This window comes from Diadema setosum, chromosome 3 (genome assembly GCF_964275005.1).
Source record: "Diadema setosum chromosome 3, eeDiaSeto1, whole genome shotgun sequence".
Classification (NCBI taxonomy): Eukaryota; Metazoa; Echinodermata; class Echinoidea; order Diadematoida; family Diadematidae; genus Diadema; species Diadema setosum.
In genome coordinates this window covers 7,653,850-7,668,966 of record NC_092687.1, presented here as the reverse complement: position 1 = coordinate 7,668,966, position 15,117 = coordinate 7,653,850, and the positions used below count along the sequence as shown (strand labels likewise).

Genomic DNA, 15,117 nt, shown 5'->3' with positions numbered 1-15,117 from the left:
TTACTCAAATAGGACAAGTATATTGTGTGAAAATCGTATCGAATAATTGCCATGATAATCCTAAAAAGACAATGCCTTATTAATTAAGTTTCAGTGGTAGTTGATAAATGAAAAAAAATCTGTGTGAATAAGAGAAACTTTACTTTTCTAAAGAAAGGGAGATGCCAAATGTTTGAAATTAAAACAGTTTCAACGCACAGACTAGTGCCTAGCTATGCAGCACCAACCAATCCCCATAGAGATGATGCTGTTGCTATGCTCTATCTGTCTATAGTTACCCCTCTCGAGAAACCCCGGAGGTAGATGTACTACCTCAGCAAACTTGCTTACTTGCACCCAAGACCTAGAAGAATAAAAACATATCAACCTACCACCTGCGTGTTAACAAAGTGTGCACATACTTTTTGACCAGTGTCCGTTTCTCCCCTTGGGCATCCGATGCAATCGATATCGCTAAAGCATTTGCATTGTTCAAACTCGTCATGATTGTAATACAACAAATTACTGCCAAGATCGTGTGCTTATTCTGACTGATTAAAGAAACAACTAAGGAATTCTCTAAATAACAGCCTAAATATTACAGTCGTCATCCTTTGATATCTCTTAGAGATGGGCTAAAGAGGGTGACATTTTCAGAACATGCTCATCACACCTTAGTTTGATGACTTTGTGCCTACTGACACCATTTTTGAAAAAAAGAACGAAAAATGCGAAATCCAGGGTGCCCCGGCCGAAATCGTAAAAAATCCAAGCTGGTCGCCGTTTCGGCTTTAGAAAGACATTTCTGGTTATAACTTGGCTACTTTTTTGGTCAATTGTGATGGTTTTGGTGTCTAACCCCATGTTTTGGGGTCAAGGAAATGGATTATAATGATAATTTTAGTGTAAAACCTAATCTTCCACATGATACTAACCTTTTGCCCATATTTAGGCATACATTTTCCTTGCCCTTTACCCTATACCCCAACTGCCATTCTTTGCACTTTTTTTCTGTATTTTTTCAAGTAGTATTGACTACCATACTCTTAATAACAAGTTTTAGCTATCAATTTGGTGTTTTCTACCAACAATAGTACAGCAAGGGTTGTGTGATGCAGATACCGGTATGTGGCTTGTGCATTCAGGACGCATGGTAACTGTGCAACCAGTGCTAATACTGTTTCTGCATTATAGTGCCCAATGCCTGTTGGAAGATATTACCTTTTTACACGTTCAAGTATTTTCAGGAACAGAATATTCATATTTTTTTTTCTGTCAATTATTTCTCCGACATTAAGAATTGTAATGATGTTCAGATAAATTCACAGTCAACGTAACAAACGAAAATTGCACAATGAAACTAGACTCAGAATTTGTCAAGACTGACAAATTAGGTGATCCGATTTTTTTTTTTTTAATCAATGATTCGAGCTTTCACCTGAGATTAGGGACATTGGTCGTGTGATGTTTGGATTCTCATTTTGAAAAGGGAGTCAGACCTGCCATCTTGGGTACCGAATTCCGTATACACTATCAAAGAAGCAGAATGAACTATATTTGACCTTTGACCCCACTTTGCACCCCCCAATATGGCATCTGAGCAAAAAGTGGTTATTTTGTGAAATTATTCTTGTAACATGGTCTTTGCGTGTGCAACATATGGGAAAGATAAGACATGTATTCACCAAGATACAGGATGAAACATTTATGACCTTTGACCCTAATTTACATACCCAAGATGGTGTCTGATCAAATAGTTGTTATTTTATGAAATAATTTACGTGACATTAACTAAACATGTGCAAAATATGGGGATGATAGGGGCTGTTTTTCTTGAGTTATTGCAAAGAAAGTTGGAAAAAGAAAGAAATATGAAAATACATCGAAGATAATCTTTAATTTCAACCACTTTTTTGGACGTGATCCCGACACCATATGAAAAACAAAGGGAACACGTACGATAGCGGAAAGTCTCAGCTACAACATATTAAAATCTGGGAGAAATTCACCGAAGGGTAAGTGAGCTAGTGCTCGATAAAGACAATCATGTCAGTTTTCACATCTAGAAAAATTCCCTCCCATAGAGATAACACGTCATAACGAAGATAAAGAAAGAAGTACATATGACCTTTGACCCCAATCTGCACAGACAAGATGGCATCTGAGCAAAAAGTGGTTATTTTGTGAAATGATCCTTGTAACACGGTCTTTACGTGTGCAAAATATGGGGAAGATAGAACATGTATTCACCAAGATACAGGATGAAACATTTATGACCTTTGACCCTAATTTACATACCCAAGATGGCGTCTGATCAAGTGGTTGTTATTTTATGAAATAATGTACGTGACATGAACTAAACATGTGCAAAATATGGTGGTGATAAGAGTATGTTTTTCTTGAGTTATTGCAAAGAAAGTTGGAAAAAGAAAGAAATATGAAAATACATCGAAGATAGGCTTTGATTTCAACCAAGTTTTTGGACGTGATCCCGATACCGTATGAAAAAATGAAGGGCACATTTAAGATAGCCCAAAGTCTCAGCTACAACATATTAAAATCTTAGAGAAATTCACCGAAGCATAGGTGAGCTAGTGCTCGAAAAAGATAGTCATGTCAATTTTCATTTCCAGAAAAACTGCACTCCCATTAAGATAACACGTAAACTGGTCAAATTTGACAAGATTACTTTCAATCCAATATTACGAGGTGATGCCGTCATCTAATCAAAATGTTGTTAATATATTAATGAAAGAGCATTCAGTAAGCTGCAACATACTGAAATCTGGGTAAAAATTGGCCAAGGATAAGTGAGATACGCTCGAGTGAACTTGTAATTTGATGACGTCATTTTGAAAATTTGCTCTTTTTATTTTATTAAGAAATTTGATATCTTTTAATCATTTTTCCAGCATCGCCAACCCATGAAATGACATGTACAACTCATCAGCTTTCAGAATGTGTAAAGAAAATGAGGGGTCACCGTCCATCCTGACGAGTAAAATCGGATTTAAAATTGGCGGTTTTTTGGCATTGTTGCTCTGTATATCGCCATTGACGCGCGCGCGGAATTTCAACTTTGACGGGCCCTTATGACGTCATATTGAGTCGGATTGACTTGAAACTTGGTAGACATATTCCCTGACATTTCAGACAGGCGATAAGTGTGAAAAAACGGGAAATTTCTTTTGTATATGAGCTGTGCGTCCGTATATGCGCGCGCGCGTACGCGTCCGTAAATTTTTTTCAATTTTTCAAAAAATGCTCCAAATGGTCTGAAACGTGTGCAAAAAAAATTTGAGCTCGATTTGAGCATACAAATATTTCAACGCGCGCGTACGCGCACGTTTTTAGGTATAGATGAATTTTGAGAATATGAATAGAATGCGCTTGACTTGAAATATATGTGACGTAAATTTCATTCAAAAATTCCATTCCATTAATGAGATATGATTGAGAATGTGTTTTCATATAATGACGTCATAGTGACGTCACGGTCGACTGATCACTTTGATTTTAGTTCGATTGCCGTCTTTGGGAGACGATACATATATGGTATAAGTTTGAAATTGATAGGAAGAGGACTTTCTGAGCTAATCGATGCACAACTTTTGGGGAGAAAGAAGAAAAAGAAGAAGAAGAAGAAAGAATCCGTACAAAAACAGAAGGTGATCCGAGAGGATACTCGGATCACCTAATTACTGACAGTGACATACAGGATAGTAACTATCATAAGAATCTAAGATAAAAATCATAACCCCATTAACAGGGTATTTCTAACAACATATTCCTTTGTAGAGGGAGACAAACTGAAGAAACTCAAAAACTTGAGCCTTCACCCCTCTGAATGATATCTTTCTTTCATTTAACATATTCCTTATCATAATCATGAATTGCAAAAAGAAAAAGAAAATCATCAAAGAATGGACTTCTTAAAATATTGTAAAATAATGAAGAATAACAGGTACATGCTAAGGAATGAACTCTCCCCTCAAAAGCTTGTTTCCGTCTATGTGTTTATCTCTTGACCAATTTTCAGTGATACAAATAATGGACCTGCGTTTCTACTTTTTTCGACAATACATGTAGCGTGTACAATGGTAAAAACTTTGTGCTGAGATTTCAAAAACTTTGTTATAAAGATGGACGTGTCTTAGGTAACGCCAACTTCAATTTAAATTTTATATTAAAAAAATGCTGTTTTAACACATATGAATTTAATTCTAATTTCTAGGACACACACACACAAAAAAAACCCATCTCTGTTCAGTATGGGATTGTCCCCCCAGGAGACGTCCCCGGGGCAGTTGTCAGGTGGGAGTGGTCCTCCGGGGGAGTGGTCCCCCGGGGGAGTGGTCCCCCGGGGGAGTGGTCCCCCGGGGGAGTGGTCCCCCGGGGGAGTGGTCCCCCGGGGGAGTGGTCCCCCGGGGGAGTGGTCCCCCGGGGGAGTGGTCCCCCGGGGGAGTGGTCCCCCGGGGGAGTGGTCCCCCGGGGGAGTGGTCCCCCGGGGGAGTGGTCCCCCGGGGGAGTGGTCCCCCGGGGGAGTTGTCCTCCGGGGGACAAGTCCTAGACCCCAACGAGCGTGTAAGTTGGTATGTAAAAACACGCATCCCACATACACAAATTCACACAACAAAACACAATCAAACAGAAGTGGAATAGTGTGCGCGATATTTAGCTTTCTTTTTAATGCGAGAGGCTCACATCACAAAAACAAAAAAAAAACAACAACAAATGTGTAATGTGAGACTTACCATGCCGTAACAACTAGAATGAGAATTCATAACATAATATGAACGGATGCAAATGTGTAGTTACATAAAACATGGTGTAAGTGAATTATGTTTCTTCCTATTGACACATTAATGTACATTAGGCCTACGTGTCTACTAATGCGCTCATATTCTCCTCTTCTCTTTCTCCCCATTTATTGTGTAATCGCCGTCAATTTCACTTTTAAATACTAGTCCAATGGGTGGTACTCGCAGACGAATGGAAGCTCATAGTTACAGTACAAGTCGTTGAGCGTTCTCCCACCGAGTACAACACAGTCTTCGTCAGAGAAGAAATTCAAAACATTGAAAACGTTGTCAGGGTGGCCAGCGCCCCACAAGGAGCTGGATGTGCTCAGCGATCCTCCAAAACCGTCCCAAACGTAGGTCCCCTCGTTAGAGCGATCATTGAGACCGGTCCACACACTACCAAATTGATCCAGGCTGTAGGTAGACATGACGAAATTTCTCACGGTGGCGACCTCCGCCTCGGATTCAAATTTTACCAGGTTCCCGCCGATGCCCCTGCAGGCATCTCTGGCAGCAGTCCACTCTTTCTGGTCCCCGCGGTAGATGTAGCAAGCATCAAGCCCATCAGCTCGGGGTGGCCAGTTTGCTGGACAGGCGTCTGTCAGTAGATCACAGTGAAAGAAGAAATCCGAATCAGATTCATAATTATCCATCAGTTAAAACATCGAGGATTTCATACGCTTCAGATCATGCCTAACTTCTATTTTGGAATATTTTAAGCTAAGCAGTTCGAACTGTTCTACGGAATCCAAATCAATCACGTGACTCTGTGATGCGCGATCCTTACTTCCTCCCCCACTCGAGCGAAGTTGCAGCAGTGCTCATGCCTCTCGAGATCTCGCGCGCAACTGCGTGTGGTACACACTGCATGCATGCATACACTCCCCCAACTGTTGTGAGTGCGTCGCTTCGGATATCAACATATCGAACAAAGATGAAGATGTGCCATGGACCTACTACACAAGGACATTCACCGTATTGTTAATCAATTCATGCTCCTGTGCATCCCAAAATCGCCACAAAGACATTTTTAACATGCTTCACTGCTTTGATCCCATGGTCGAGGCGGAGACGAAGAACAAAACGGAGATTCGAGAAATCTAAATTGCCATGATTGCCATCTGAGTTCTCAATATTTCACTTTTTTTTGCAGTCTATTCCAGAGCAAAAAAACGAACATAAAGTCGCACACACTGATTTTGCGTGAGGACTGAAAATAAGTGAAATGGGTCAACCTAGCCCAATTTGACTTTTTCATATTTTCTGAAGGAGCGGGTCTTCTTTTACATTATGCTAAAATTTGGTATCATAAAACGGCCAGGAAAGTGTGTTTTTTTAGCAGTTTATCTCGAACATATTTGGTAGAATAGTTTGATTAGGTGTGTCTTTAGAATCCCTTTTTTATTTCTGAAAAACCTTGTCCACACTCTTCACTTTCAACTCTAATAACTTTTGAACAGATGATGCTACTCCTTTGAAAATTGGCATTAATTATGGACAGAATGTGTTGATGAGGCATGCTTAATTTCAGTTTAATATGATAATCCCTTCATTGTTGTTATTCTGGTGGTTTACTTCCTGTTTTTTGTCCCATTCATCACACAGCCAGCACGGTTTGGTAAAGATTAAGCGCTTGAATAGACACTGTACTTCAGAGCCTCTTTTCTCAGTTCACACTTTTCCTGAGTCTGTACTTTCTTTCCAATATTAAGACAGGTTAGGAGAGTCCATTTGATTTGAGTTATACATAATTTTAAAGCTTAAGGTCTGCTATTTTAGAATATGGTCTTAACTAAAAATTCATGTTTGGCGACTTTTTGTTTGTTTTGAGGTGCAGGGTCACAATTGTAGTAAACAATGGGCGTTCTCATTCCTTTGAGAACGGCGAGAACATGCTTCCCTTTAGAACGGCTAGAACATGCTTGCCGAAACGTCGGGATTGGGTAGGCCCTTTTGAGGAGAGTCCATTTGATTTGAGTTATACATAATTTTAAAGCTTACGGTCTGCTATTTTAGAATATGGTCTTAACTAAAAATTCATGTTTGGCGACTTTTTGTTTGTTTTGAGGTGCAGGGTCACAATTGTAGTAAACAATGGGCGTTCTCATTCCTTTGAGAACGGCGAGAACATGCTTCCCTTTAGAACGGCTAGAACATGCTTGCCGAAACGTCAGGATTGGGTAGGCCCTTTTCAGGGCCACTCACATATTCCAGAAAGAATACGTGGCGCACCGTGAAGCCTTCCACCACTCAACATTCTACCACCACGGGAAGCCTTCAAAGATTTCATCATACGTAGTAAACAAGTTTATCTTGCCATTAGACAAGGTCTTATGTGTGTGCCAAAATGTGTAAATCAGCAATTACCCAACGTTTGACACAAAATGTGTCATGTTCTCAGATTTTGCTGCTCCTCGTCGTCTGTATTCAGACATTTCCGTATTCTAATTCCATCTCTTTTGAAGCATTGATTAAGAAAGAAACAATCATTGTGCAAATAATTTCTGAATAACATTTTCATGTCGCCAGACCCAAAGAAATAAAAATAAAGAAATCACAAAATTCATTGTATCATAAACACTTGGAATTCAACTGATTATTTAATCTTCGGCAGAGTCAACGAAGCACTTGCTAGGGGAGAAAATGGCGTATCTTCGAAGAAAATGTCGGCGGAGCAATTGTCAGCGGAGTAAAAAAAAAAAAAAAAAAAAAAGTGTCGGCCGAAGTAATAAAAAGTTACATTTTATGAAGTACAGATCACCAAACTCAAAATAAAAGATACTCTTCAAAAATCACAGCAACAACAAATATCGGTGATTTAATATCCACGTGTAAGTTGTGGGAAGTTATATCTTGAATGCATGAACGTTGCAAAATCCTTCTCTCTCTCTCTCTCTCTCTCCGTCTCAGCCTTTGCCAGCCTAACCACCATTAGAACTTTCAAGCAAGTTGACATAACGACAAATAAATTACTCGAAACGCGTTCACAATGTGCGCTAGTTTTCTTTATTATACCAGTGATTATCATATTATACATTTAATCGCATTTTCTCTAGATGCGCTGATGGAAGCACGTTTCGTGTTACGTTGTTATCGTCCATTTGAATCTGTTCTCAAGTCAATTATTCATTTATTTCTGATTTATCAATTCATTTGAAATAGGAATTTTAGGGACAAAATTGATAATTGAAATACAGAGGACAGCTACTGTTATCGAAATAAGATCTACTTCTGAACACATGCCAACGAGCTTGTAAGATAGTATGTAAAGAGGTACACCCCACATACACAAATCCATACAACAAAAACAATCAAACAGAGGTTAATGGACTAGTGTGCGTGATATCTGGCTTTCTTTTTAATGCGAGAGGCTCACATCATTGAAATGTACAAATGTGTAATCTGAGACGTATCCACCCGTAGCAACCAGAATAACAATTAACATGATGTGAACGCATTAACATAATGTAGTTACATAAAATATGTGAATTATGTAAGTACTCATTGACATAATTATTAAAATATATATTGTGTCTACTCATGCGTTGGATCTCTTTTTGTCTTTCTCCCCATTCATTTGTCACCGGCCGTCAATTCCACTTCTAAATACTAGTCCAATGGGTGGTACTCGCAGACGAATGGAAGCTCATCTGTACAATACAAGTCGTTGAGTTTTCTCCCACGGAGTTCAACACAGTCTTCGTCAGACCTATACCACAAATTATAAACGTTGTCAGGGTGGCCAGCGCCCCACAAGGAGCTGGATGTGCTCAGCGATCCTCCAAAACCGTCCCAAACGTAGGTCCCCTCGTTGGAGCGATCATTGAGACCGGTCCACACACTACCAAATTGATCCAGTTTGTAGGTAGACATGACGAAATTTCTCACGGTGGCGACCTCCGCCTCGGATTCAAACTTTACCAGCTTCCCGCCGATGCCCCTGCAGGCATCTCTCGCATTATCCCACTCTTTCTGGTCCCCGCGGTAGATGTAGCAAGCATCAAGCCCAGCAGCTCGGGGTGGCCAGTTTGCTGGACAGGCGTCTGTCAGTAGATCACAGTGAAAGAAGAAATCCGAATCAGATTCATAATTATCCATTAGTTAAAACATCGAGGATTTCATACGCTTCAGATCATGCCTAACTTCTATTTTGGAATATTTTAAGCTAAGCAGTTCGAACTGTTGTACGGAATCCAAATCAATCACGTGACTCTGTGATGCGCGATCCTTACTTCCTCCCCCACTCGAGCGAAGTTGCAGCAGTGCTCATGCCTCTCGAGATCTTGCGCGCAACTGCGTGTGGTACACACTGCATGCATGCATACACTCCCCCAACTGTTGTGAATGCGTCGCTTCGGATATCAACATATCGAACAAAGATGAAGATGTGCCATGGACCTACTACACAAGGACATTCACCGTATTGTTAATCAATTCATGGTCCTGTGCATCCCAAAAGCGTCACAAAGACATTTTTAACATGCTTCACTGCTTTGATCCCATGGTCGAGACGGAGACGAAGAACAAAACGGAGATTCGAGAAATCTAAATTGCCATGATTGCCATCTGTGATCTCAATATTTCACTTTTTTGCAGTCTATTCCAGAGCAAAAGAGGATGATAATTGTAGTAAACAATGGATGGTGGAACGCTTCACGGTGCACCACGTATTCTTCCTGGAGTATGTGAGTGGCCCTGAAAAGGGCCTACCCAATCTCGTCATTTCGGCAAGCATGTTCTCGTCGTTCTCAAGGGAATGGCCGTTCTCATTCCCTTGAGAAAGGCGAGAACATGCTTGCCGAAACGTCGGGATTGGGAAGGCCCTTTTCAGGGCCACTCACATACTCCAGAAAGAATACGTGGTGCACCGTGAAGCTTTCCACCACTCAACGTTCTACCACCACGGAAGCTTTCAAAGATTTCATCATACGCAGTAAACAAGTTCATCTTGCCATTACACAAGGTGTTATGCGTATGCGAAAATGTGTGAATCAGCAATTACCCATCTTTTGACACAACATTTGTCATGTTCTAAGGTTTTGCTGCTCCTCGTCATCTGTATTCAGACATATCCGTCTGAAAAGGCACATCAGCAACACAAGGTTGAAATGAGGGAAACGATTCTTTTGTAAGTGACGATACATGATCACACAATCGTTATTGTCCAGACACCTGAATGTACTCATTAAGATGCACATAATCAGGTGGCGTTGGTGATGATGGAATCAAAAAAAGACTTCCGTTCCTAGTCCACGCGTAGTAGACCCATGGTCAGGCGTACAGGTGCTCGAATAAGTTTCGACAAGACAACAAAAAAATGCTTTCCAAGTACCCAACCCTGAAATAGAAAGCAAACGTTGTGCAAAATGGCTGAATGGCATCGGCATAGATAAATCTGATGTGAATGCAATGTCCATGACGATTTAGGTAATCATGCAACCCGAGGGTGCTCCATTCCTCAGTTGTACAGCCCGTTCGCGAAGGGACCGCTGGTTGCATTTAATAGTAATCATGTAGAAATACACACCATGCACACTTACCATTTCCGATAATCACGTTACACCTACCGTATGGCTGTTTCGCCGTTCGTCAATTAGATTTTGTACGTCTGTTGGAGATGTGTAAATGAATCGTTTTAGAGAGTTTTCATGGAATTTGAAAGTCGAAAAGGAACGGAAAAAAAAAGTAAATTTGAGTGAAAAAGTACGTCGGGCGCGAGTTTTCTCGGCGTAGTACGGAGTGCATCGTTTTCTCGCAGAACGATATTAGCAATTGCAATTGATTGTAATAATCTCTAATTAGCCGCTTACCGACAACACCGAGTACTACTTTTGTAATACATGTAATATCCGTTGCAATTGCCAACGTGTCTAAATTTTAATTCTTATTTTTTTCAAGCTTGTATTCATTGTCAGTATTATGATTATTATTGTTTAATATGATTATGTCCATAGATACTACCACTATGAATATACTGACAGATACTGTGGATCCTGCTGTTAGTGCATACGCTTCATTATCATTGTCTACTTAGCCTGAACATTTGACATTGTTAAACTTCGATCCGCAATAGCCAGGAACAATTTGATAACGACAGACATACAATCATGCAGAAGAAAATTTACAATAAAAACATATCAACCCAACGTAATTATTTTTGTTTTTCCATAAAATTTCATTGATTCCATACTCAGAACAAATTCATGACAACTGAAATCACATATTACAAAATCAACGATTCAGCATAACACAACCATTGTGAAATCAAGTCAAGCTCTACTTTCAGCAAATAAGTACATTCGTAAAGAATATACAATGCACCGAAAAAAAAATGCTCACTTACTTTCCTTATTAAGATCAAATCGAGTTGTACTTTCAGAAGGACAGTACATAAAAAAAAAAAATACTTGACTCGTCATCGATCAATACACACCCCTCCCCCATGTAAACCAAAATACCCATCAAACCATTCTTCCTATACATACCTCCTCCCCTCCCAACTGCCCTTCCCATCCCTTCCCCCTTCCCCGTGGACATCTGGCTCTGGGTCATTCCATACTTGTCTCTATACTATCAAATTTTCCCATTTACTGAAATGAATGGTTAAAGTTCCCCTCATTGATGCTAATTTCTTTTCCTCAATCATATCCTCTAATATATATATATCGTATCCGGGCACTTACCCCCTGGGCAACCACCCTCCGGATAACTACCACCCGGATAATTACCCACCAGGTCTATTCCCCCTTAGGGCAACTACCCCCCGGACAACTACCCTCCTAGGGCAATCACCCTCCAGGGCCATTACCCCCTAGGACAACTACCACCCGGTCATCTACCCTCCTAGGGCAACTACCCCCAATGGCAATTACCCCTAGGACATCTACCCCCCAGATAATTACCCCCTTGCTAACTACCCCCTGGATGACTACCCCCCGGATAACTACCCCCCAGATAACTACCACCCGGATAGCTACCCCCTGGATAACTACCCCCCGGATAACTACCCCCTGGATAACTACCCCCCGGATAACTACCCCCTGGGTAACTACCCCCCGGATAACTACCCCCTGGATAACTACCACCCGGATAACAACTCCCCGGATAACTACCCCCCGGATAACTACCACCCGGATAATAACTCTCAGGATAACTACCCCCAGGATAACTACCACCCGGATTACTACCCCCCCCCCTTAACCATACCCCGAACCCCCCCCCCCCCCGCCCCCGAAAGTTACCACCCGTTGTAATTTTTCCATAAGTTCATAACACCATATCAGAAGATGCACCTTTCTCTTACACTGTCATCATTTACTCTTTTGGCTTGCCATTTTCTACCGTTATAACACATTAGACGATAAACATAAGAAAAGGAGAGTTGATTGCACTACAATTCATATTCCCTTAACATTAGCGAGGGACCCTTCGATTAAAGCCATAATTTCTGATAGGATCCGGGCACGGTTTTATAAAAGTTATCAGTCCTGATAAGCTGTCAGTTCCACACAATTACCAATCGTTGTAGGTCGATCAAAGCAGGTCCATGGTAACAAGTCAGTGACTCGAGCTTATCAATCAAGCAGAACCCATGGTTTTATTGAAATTATTAGAGACTAACAAGATGTCATAACTGGCAACTTTTATCAAACGGTGCCCTAATCTGTCATAAGAGTAAAATTACAGCTTGTTTTACATACAAGTAGAACTTTTTTTTACAAAACACCCCTAGTTGTTAACGAAGTCTTTTGTCCTGCACCCTCTTTTTGAATAGATCATAGTAGTAGGGGGCCTAAGGGCTCAAAATGGGTTGTTTGGTTCAGATTCTTCCAAAAGCACCAAATTTGGCGCATAGGTCCCTTGTACCATACTCTTTCGATTTTTGATGGGCGCCAAGACAAAAAACCCTTGGGGCCGCCATATTGGTGAAATCCAATATGGCCGCCATCCGGGTTAAAGGTCAACTGCAGTTACAAATTGAAAAGGTTGATTAATGTTATGAATCCCATGTGGAAGATTTTACGGGGTTAGAGAATGTGATTCTACATATCATTTCTGCAATTCAAGGTCACTATCACCTCTCAAGGTCACTTTCAAGGTCAAATAAGGGTCAAATCAGGCATTTTGTGCATTTTTCGAAATGGCGTCTGTGAGCATTCAACTGCAATTCACTGGTACCCCTGTTTTGCCCCATTTGTCATCTCTTCCATACTCCTTCAGTGGTCAATTAGGGCCAAGAGCGGTTCCATCCCCCTATATATCAATAATGATTATGACAAATAAATTAAAAAAAATATATTATATATACATATATATATATATATATATATACTCCTAGATGGGTCATTTGGAAGACATTTCCATTTGTTTTATATGCAAATTTGTTATGTACATGTTCAATGGCAGTTTACGCAATGGAGACACGAAAATTGTCTCCTTAATGACCAGTTGTCTCCCTAATGAAGACACTTCCCACCAATATGTCTCCCTAAGGTGCCAACTAGGGATATATATATACATATATATATATATATATATATATATATATATAAATCTTTGAGCACAGAAAACTGGCTTCCAACGGTTTCGTTTTCTTTTCTCATTTTCTTTGCTCAAAGTTTTCACTATTTATCAATAATTGTTTATGGTCAGTTTTTCTTTTCTATGTTTCAATATATATATATTACATGCTTAAATACGGCCGCCAACCTATTCCAAGGTGCCGAATCAGGGTACAATGGCAAAGAGGGTAATAAACACGCCTAATCTTATTTTGTCTCCGTTTTTCCTTCTGACGAGATAGCTGGATAGCCCGTATGCCACTAGCTGCATGGTCAGTCGTATGTACTTGGGGTGCACCACTTTACCGGTTTATGCACCTTCAGTTTTCCGATAACGGAATGCCGATTCGGGATGTTTTCATGTGTCTGGGTTTGTGATTCTTTCACACAAGGGACTTCCACTTTTTATATCCAAGTAATGAGGTGCAAAGTGGTGTGCCTCTACTAGAGGGGGCGGTATGTCAACACACACCATTGCTCAGCTAGACTTGAGATAAGTGGGATTCGAACCCCAGCGCGCCGGAACACAAGTCTTTAGACCGCAAGCCACACCCTACCGACTGAGCCACCTCGTCACATTTCATGGTCAATTATATAACTTTCCAGCTGGCAAGCGATATGATTCTCCTCCTGCTGAAGTTGGTGTATACCTGATCTCCCTTGACAAGACAGCTTCTGCTTCTTCAGTGAAGGAAGCAATGGCCGAAGCTTCCAGGGAATCGAGCTCCTCAATCCAGGTCAGACCAGTATTCTAGGGGCAGTTAACAAAATTCGATCATTAAAGTCCTTTAATGGCAGTATCCTATCAGAGTAGGTGAAGATAATTCAGCTGAAGGCTTTTTCTTATCTTTTTTTATTCTCTTTCTATCAAACGAAACCGTTTCTTTACTGAAGCGGGAATGACTATAGGGAAATTGAACACCTATTGATGCTGTATGGGATACTGATCCTGAAGAAAATAATCTTAACATTTTTGCCCAGCAACACTGTGCAGTCCTCTGACAAGAGATGGTGATGGCACCACTCAAATCTCAAATTATGATTGGAAGAGCGTAGCGGCTTCCGGAAAATTAAGATTGAAAATAAAGAACTGCCCTCATTCAGCGGACAGATATCCAAGAATAAATGGGACGGACAACTCATCCTGAGCACCTGATTCGAGACGGAAATATCCAACAGGAATTGTGATCTCACAATTCTTCAGCTTTCCGACAACTTAGATGCGATCTACGCAAAGATATCCTTACAAAGGATGACATGTTTTCTGAAAGCATTTTCTGAAAACAGTGTACAATCGCACGGATGAGCATAACATCACATTTTCGGTAATGTGCTTTTTTAAAATCCCTTTGATCTGAGGGAGTTACGGTGGGTCGTGGTATTGAAAAGATTGAAAAGGCCTTTTCAGCTCTTTCCTGTACAGCATACCTCTCTTCCAGAGCCCAACATCAGGCACTGACAGGGTGCGACATTACTTCAGACTTGCTTTGATGTGGCATGCAAAATGCCTAAGCAGTATGGGTCAGCAAACCAGAGCTCACTGACACATTAACTACTTCAATAATCGTGCTCATGTCCAGCAAGGACTGATGAGCAACAAGGTTTATGGGGCAGCCAGCGTCAACGAGGGTAGGCGTCATCTCGTCATAACGTGGGAGCAGATCATCAGAAACCACCCTATTGCTGTATCAACATTTCGAAGATGGGTGCTGCTGCAAGTAAGTTTCTACTGGAATCATGACAGCATGGGTCATGATGTGATCCCTGACTTCAGG

General features: G+C 40.8%; 2 protein-coding genes across 2 annotated transcripts in view; both read right to left on the bottom strand.

Annotated features, from left to right (window-relative positions):
- Positions 1 to 4,942: 4,942 nt before the first annotated feature.
- On the bottom strand, positions 4,943 to 5,434 carry LOC140226706 (CD209 antigen-like protein D). The gene has a single exon (XM_072307146.1). The coding sequence runs from the start codon at positions 5,432 to 5,434 to the stop codon at positions 4,943 to 4,945; it is 492 nt and encodes a 163-aa protein (XP_072163247.1).
- A 2,956-nt stretch (positions 5,435 to 8,390) lies between these two features.
- Positions 8,391 to 15,117, bottom strand: part of LOC140226705 (CD209 antigen-like protein A) — a 42,016-nt gene continuing 35,289 nt past the window's right edge. The window contains exon 2 of the mRNA XM_072307145.1: positions 8,391 to 8,824. Coding sequence (XP_072163246.1) covers positions 8,391 to 8,824 — 434 coding nt within the window. The remainder of the gene's footprint in view (positions 8,825 to 15,117) is intronic.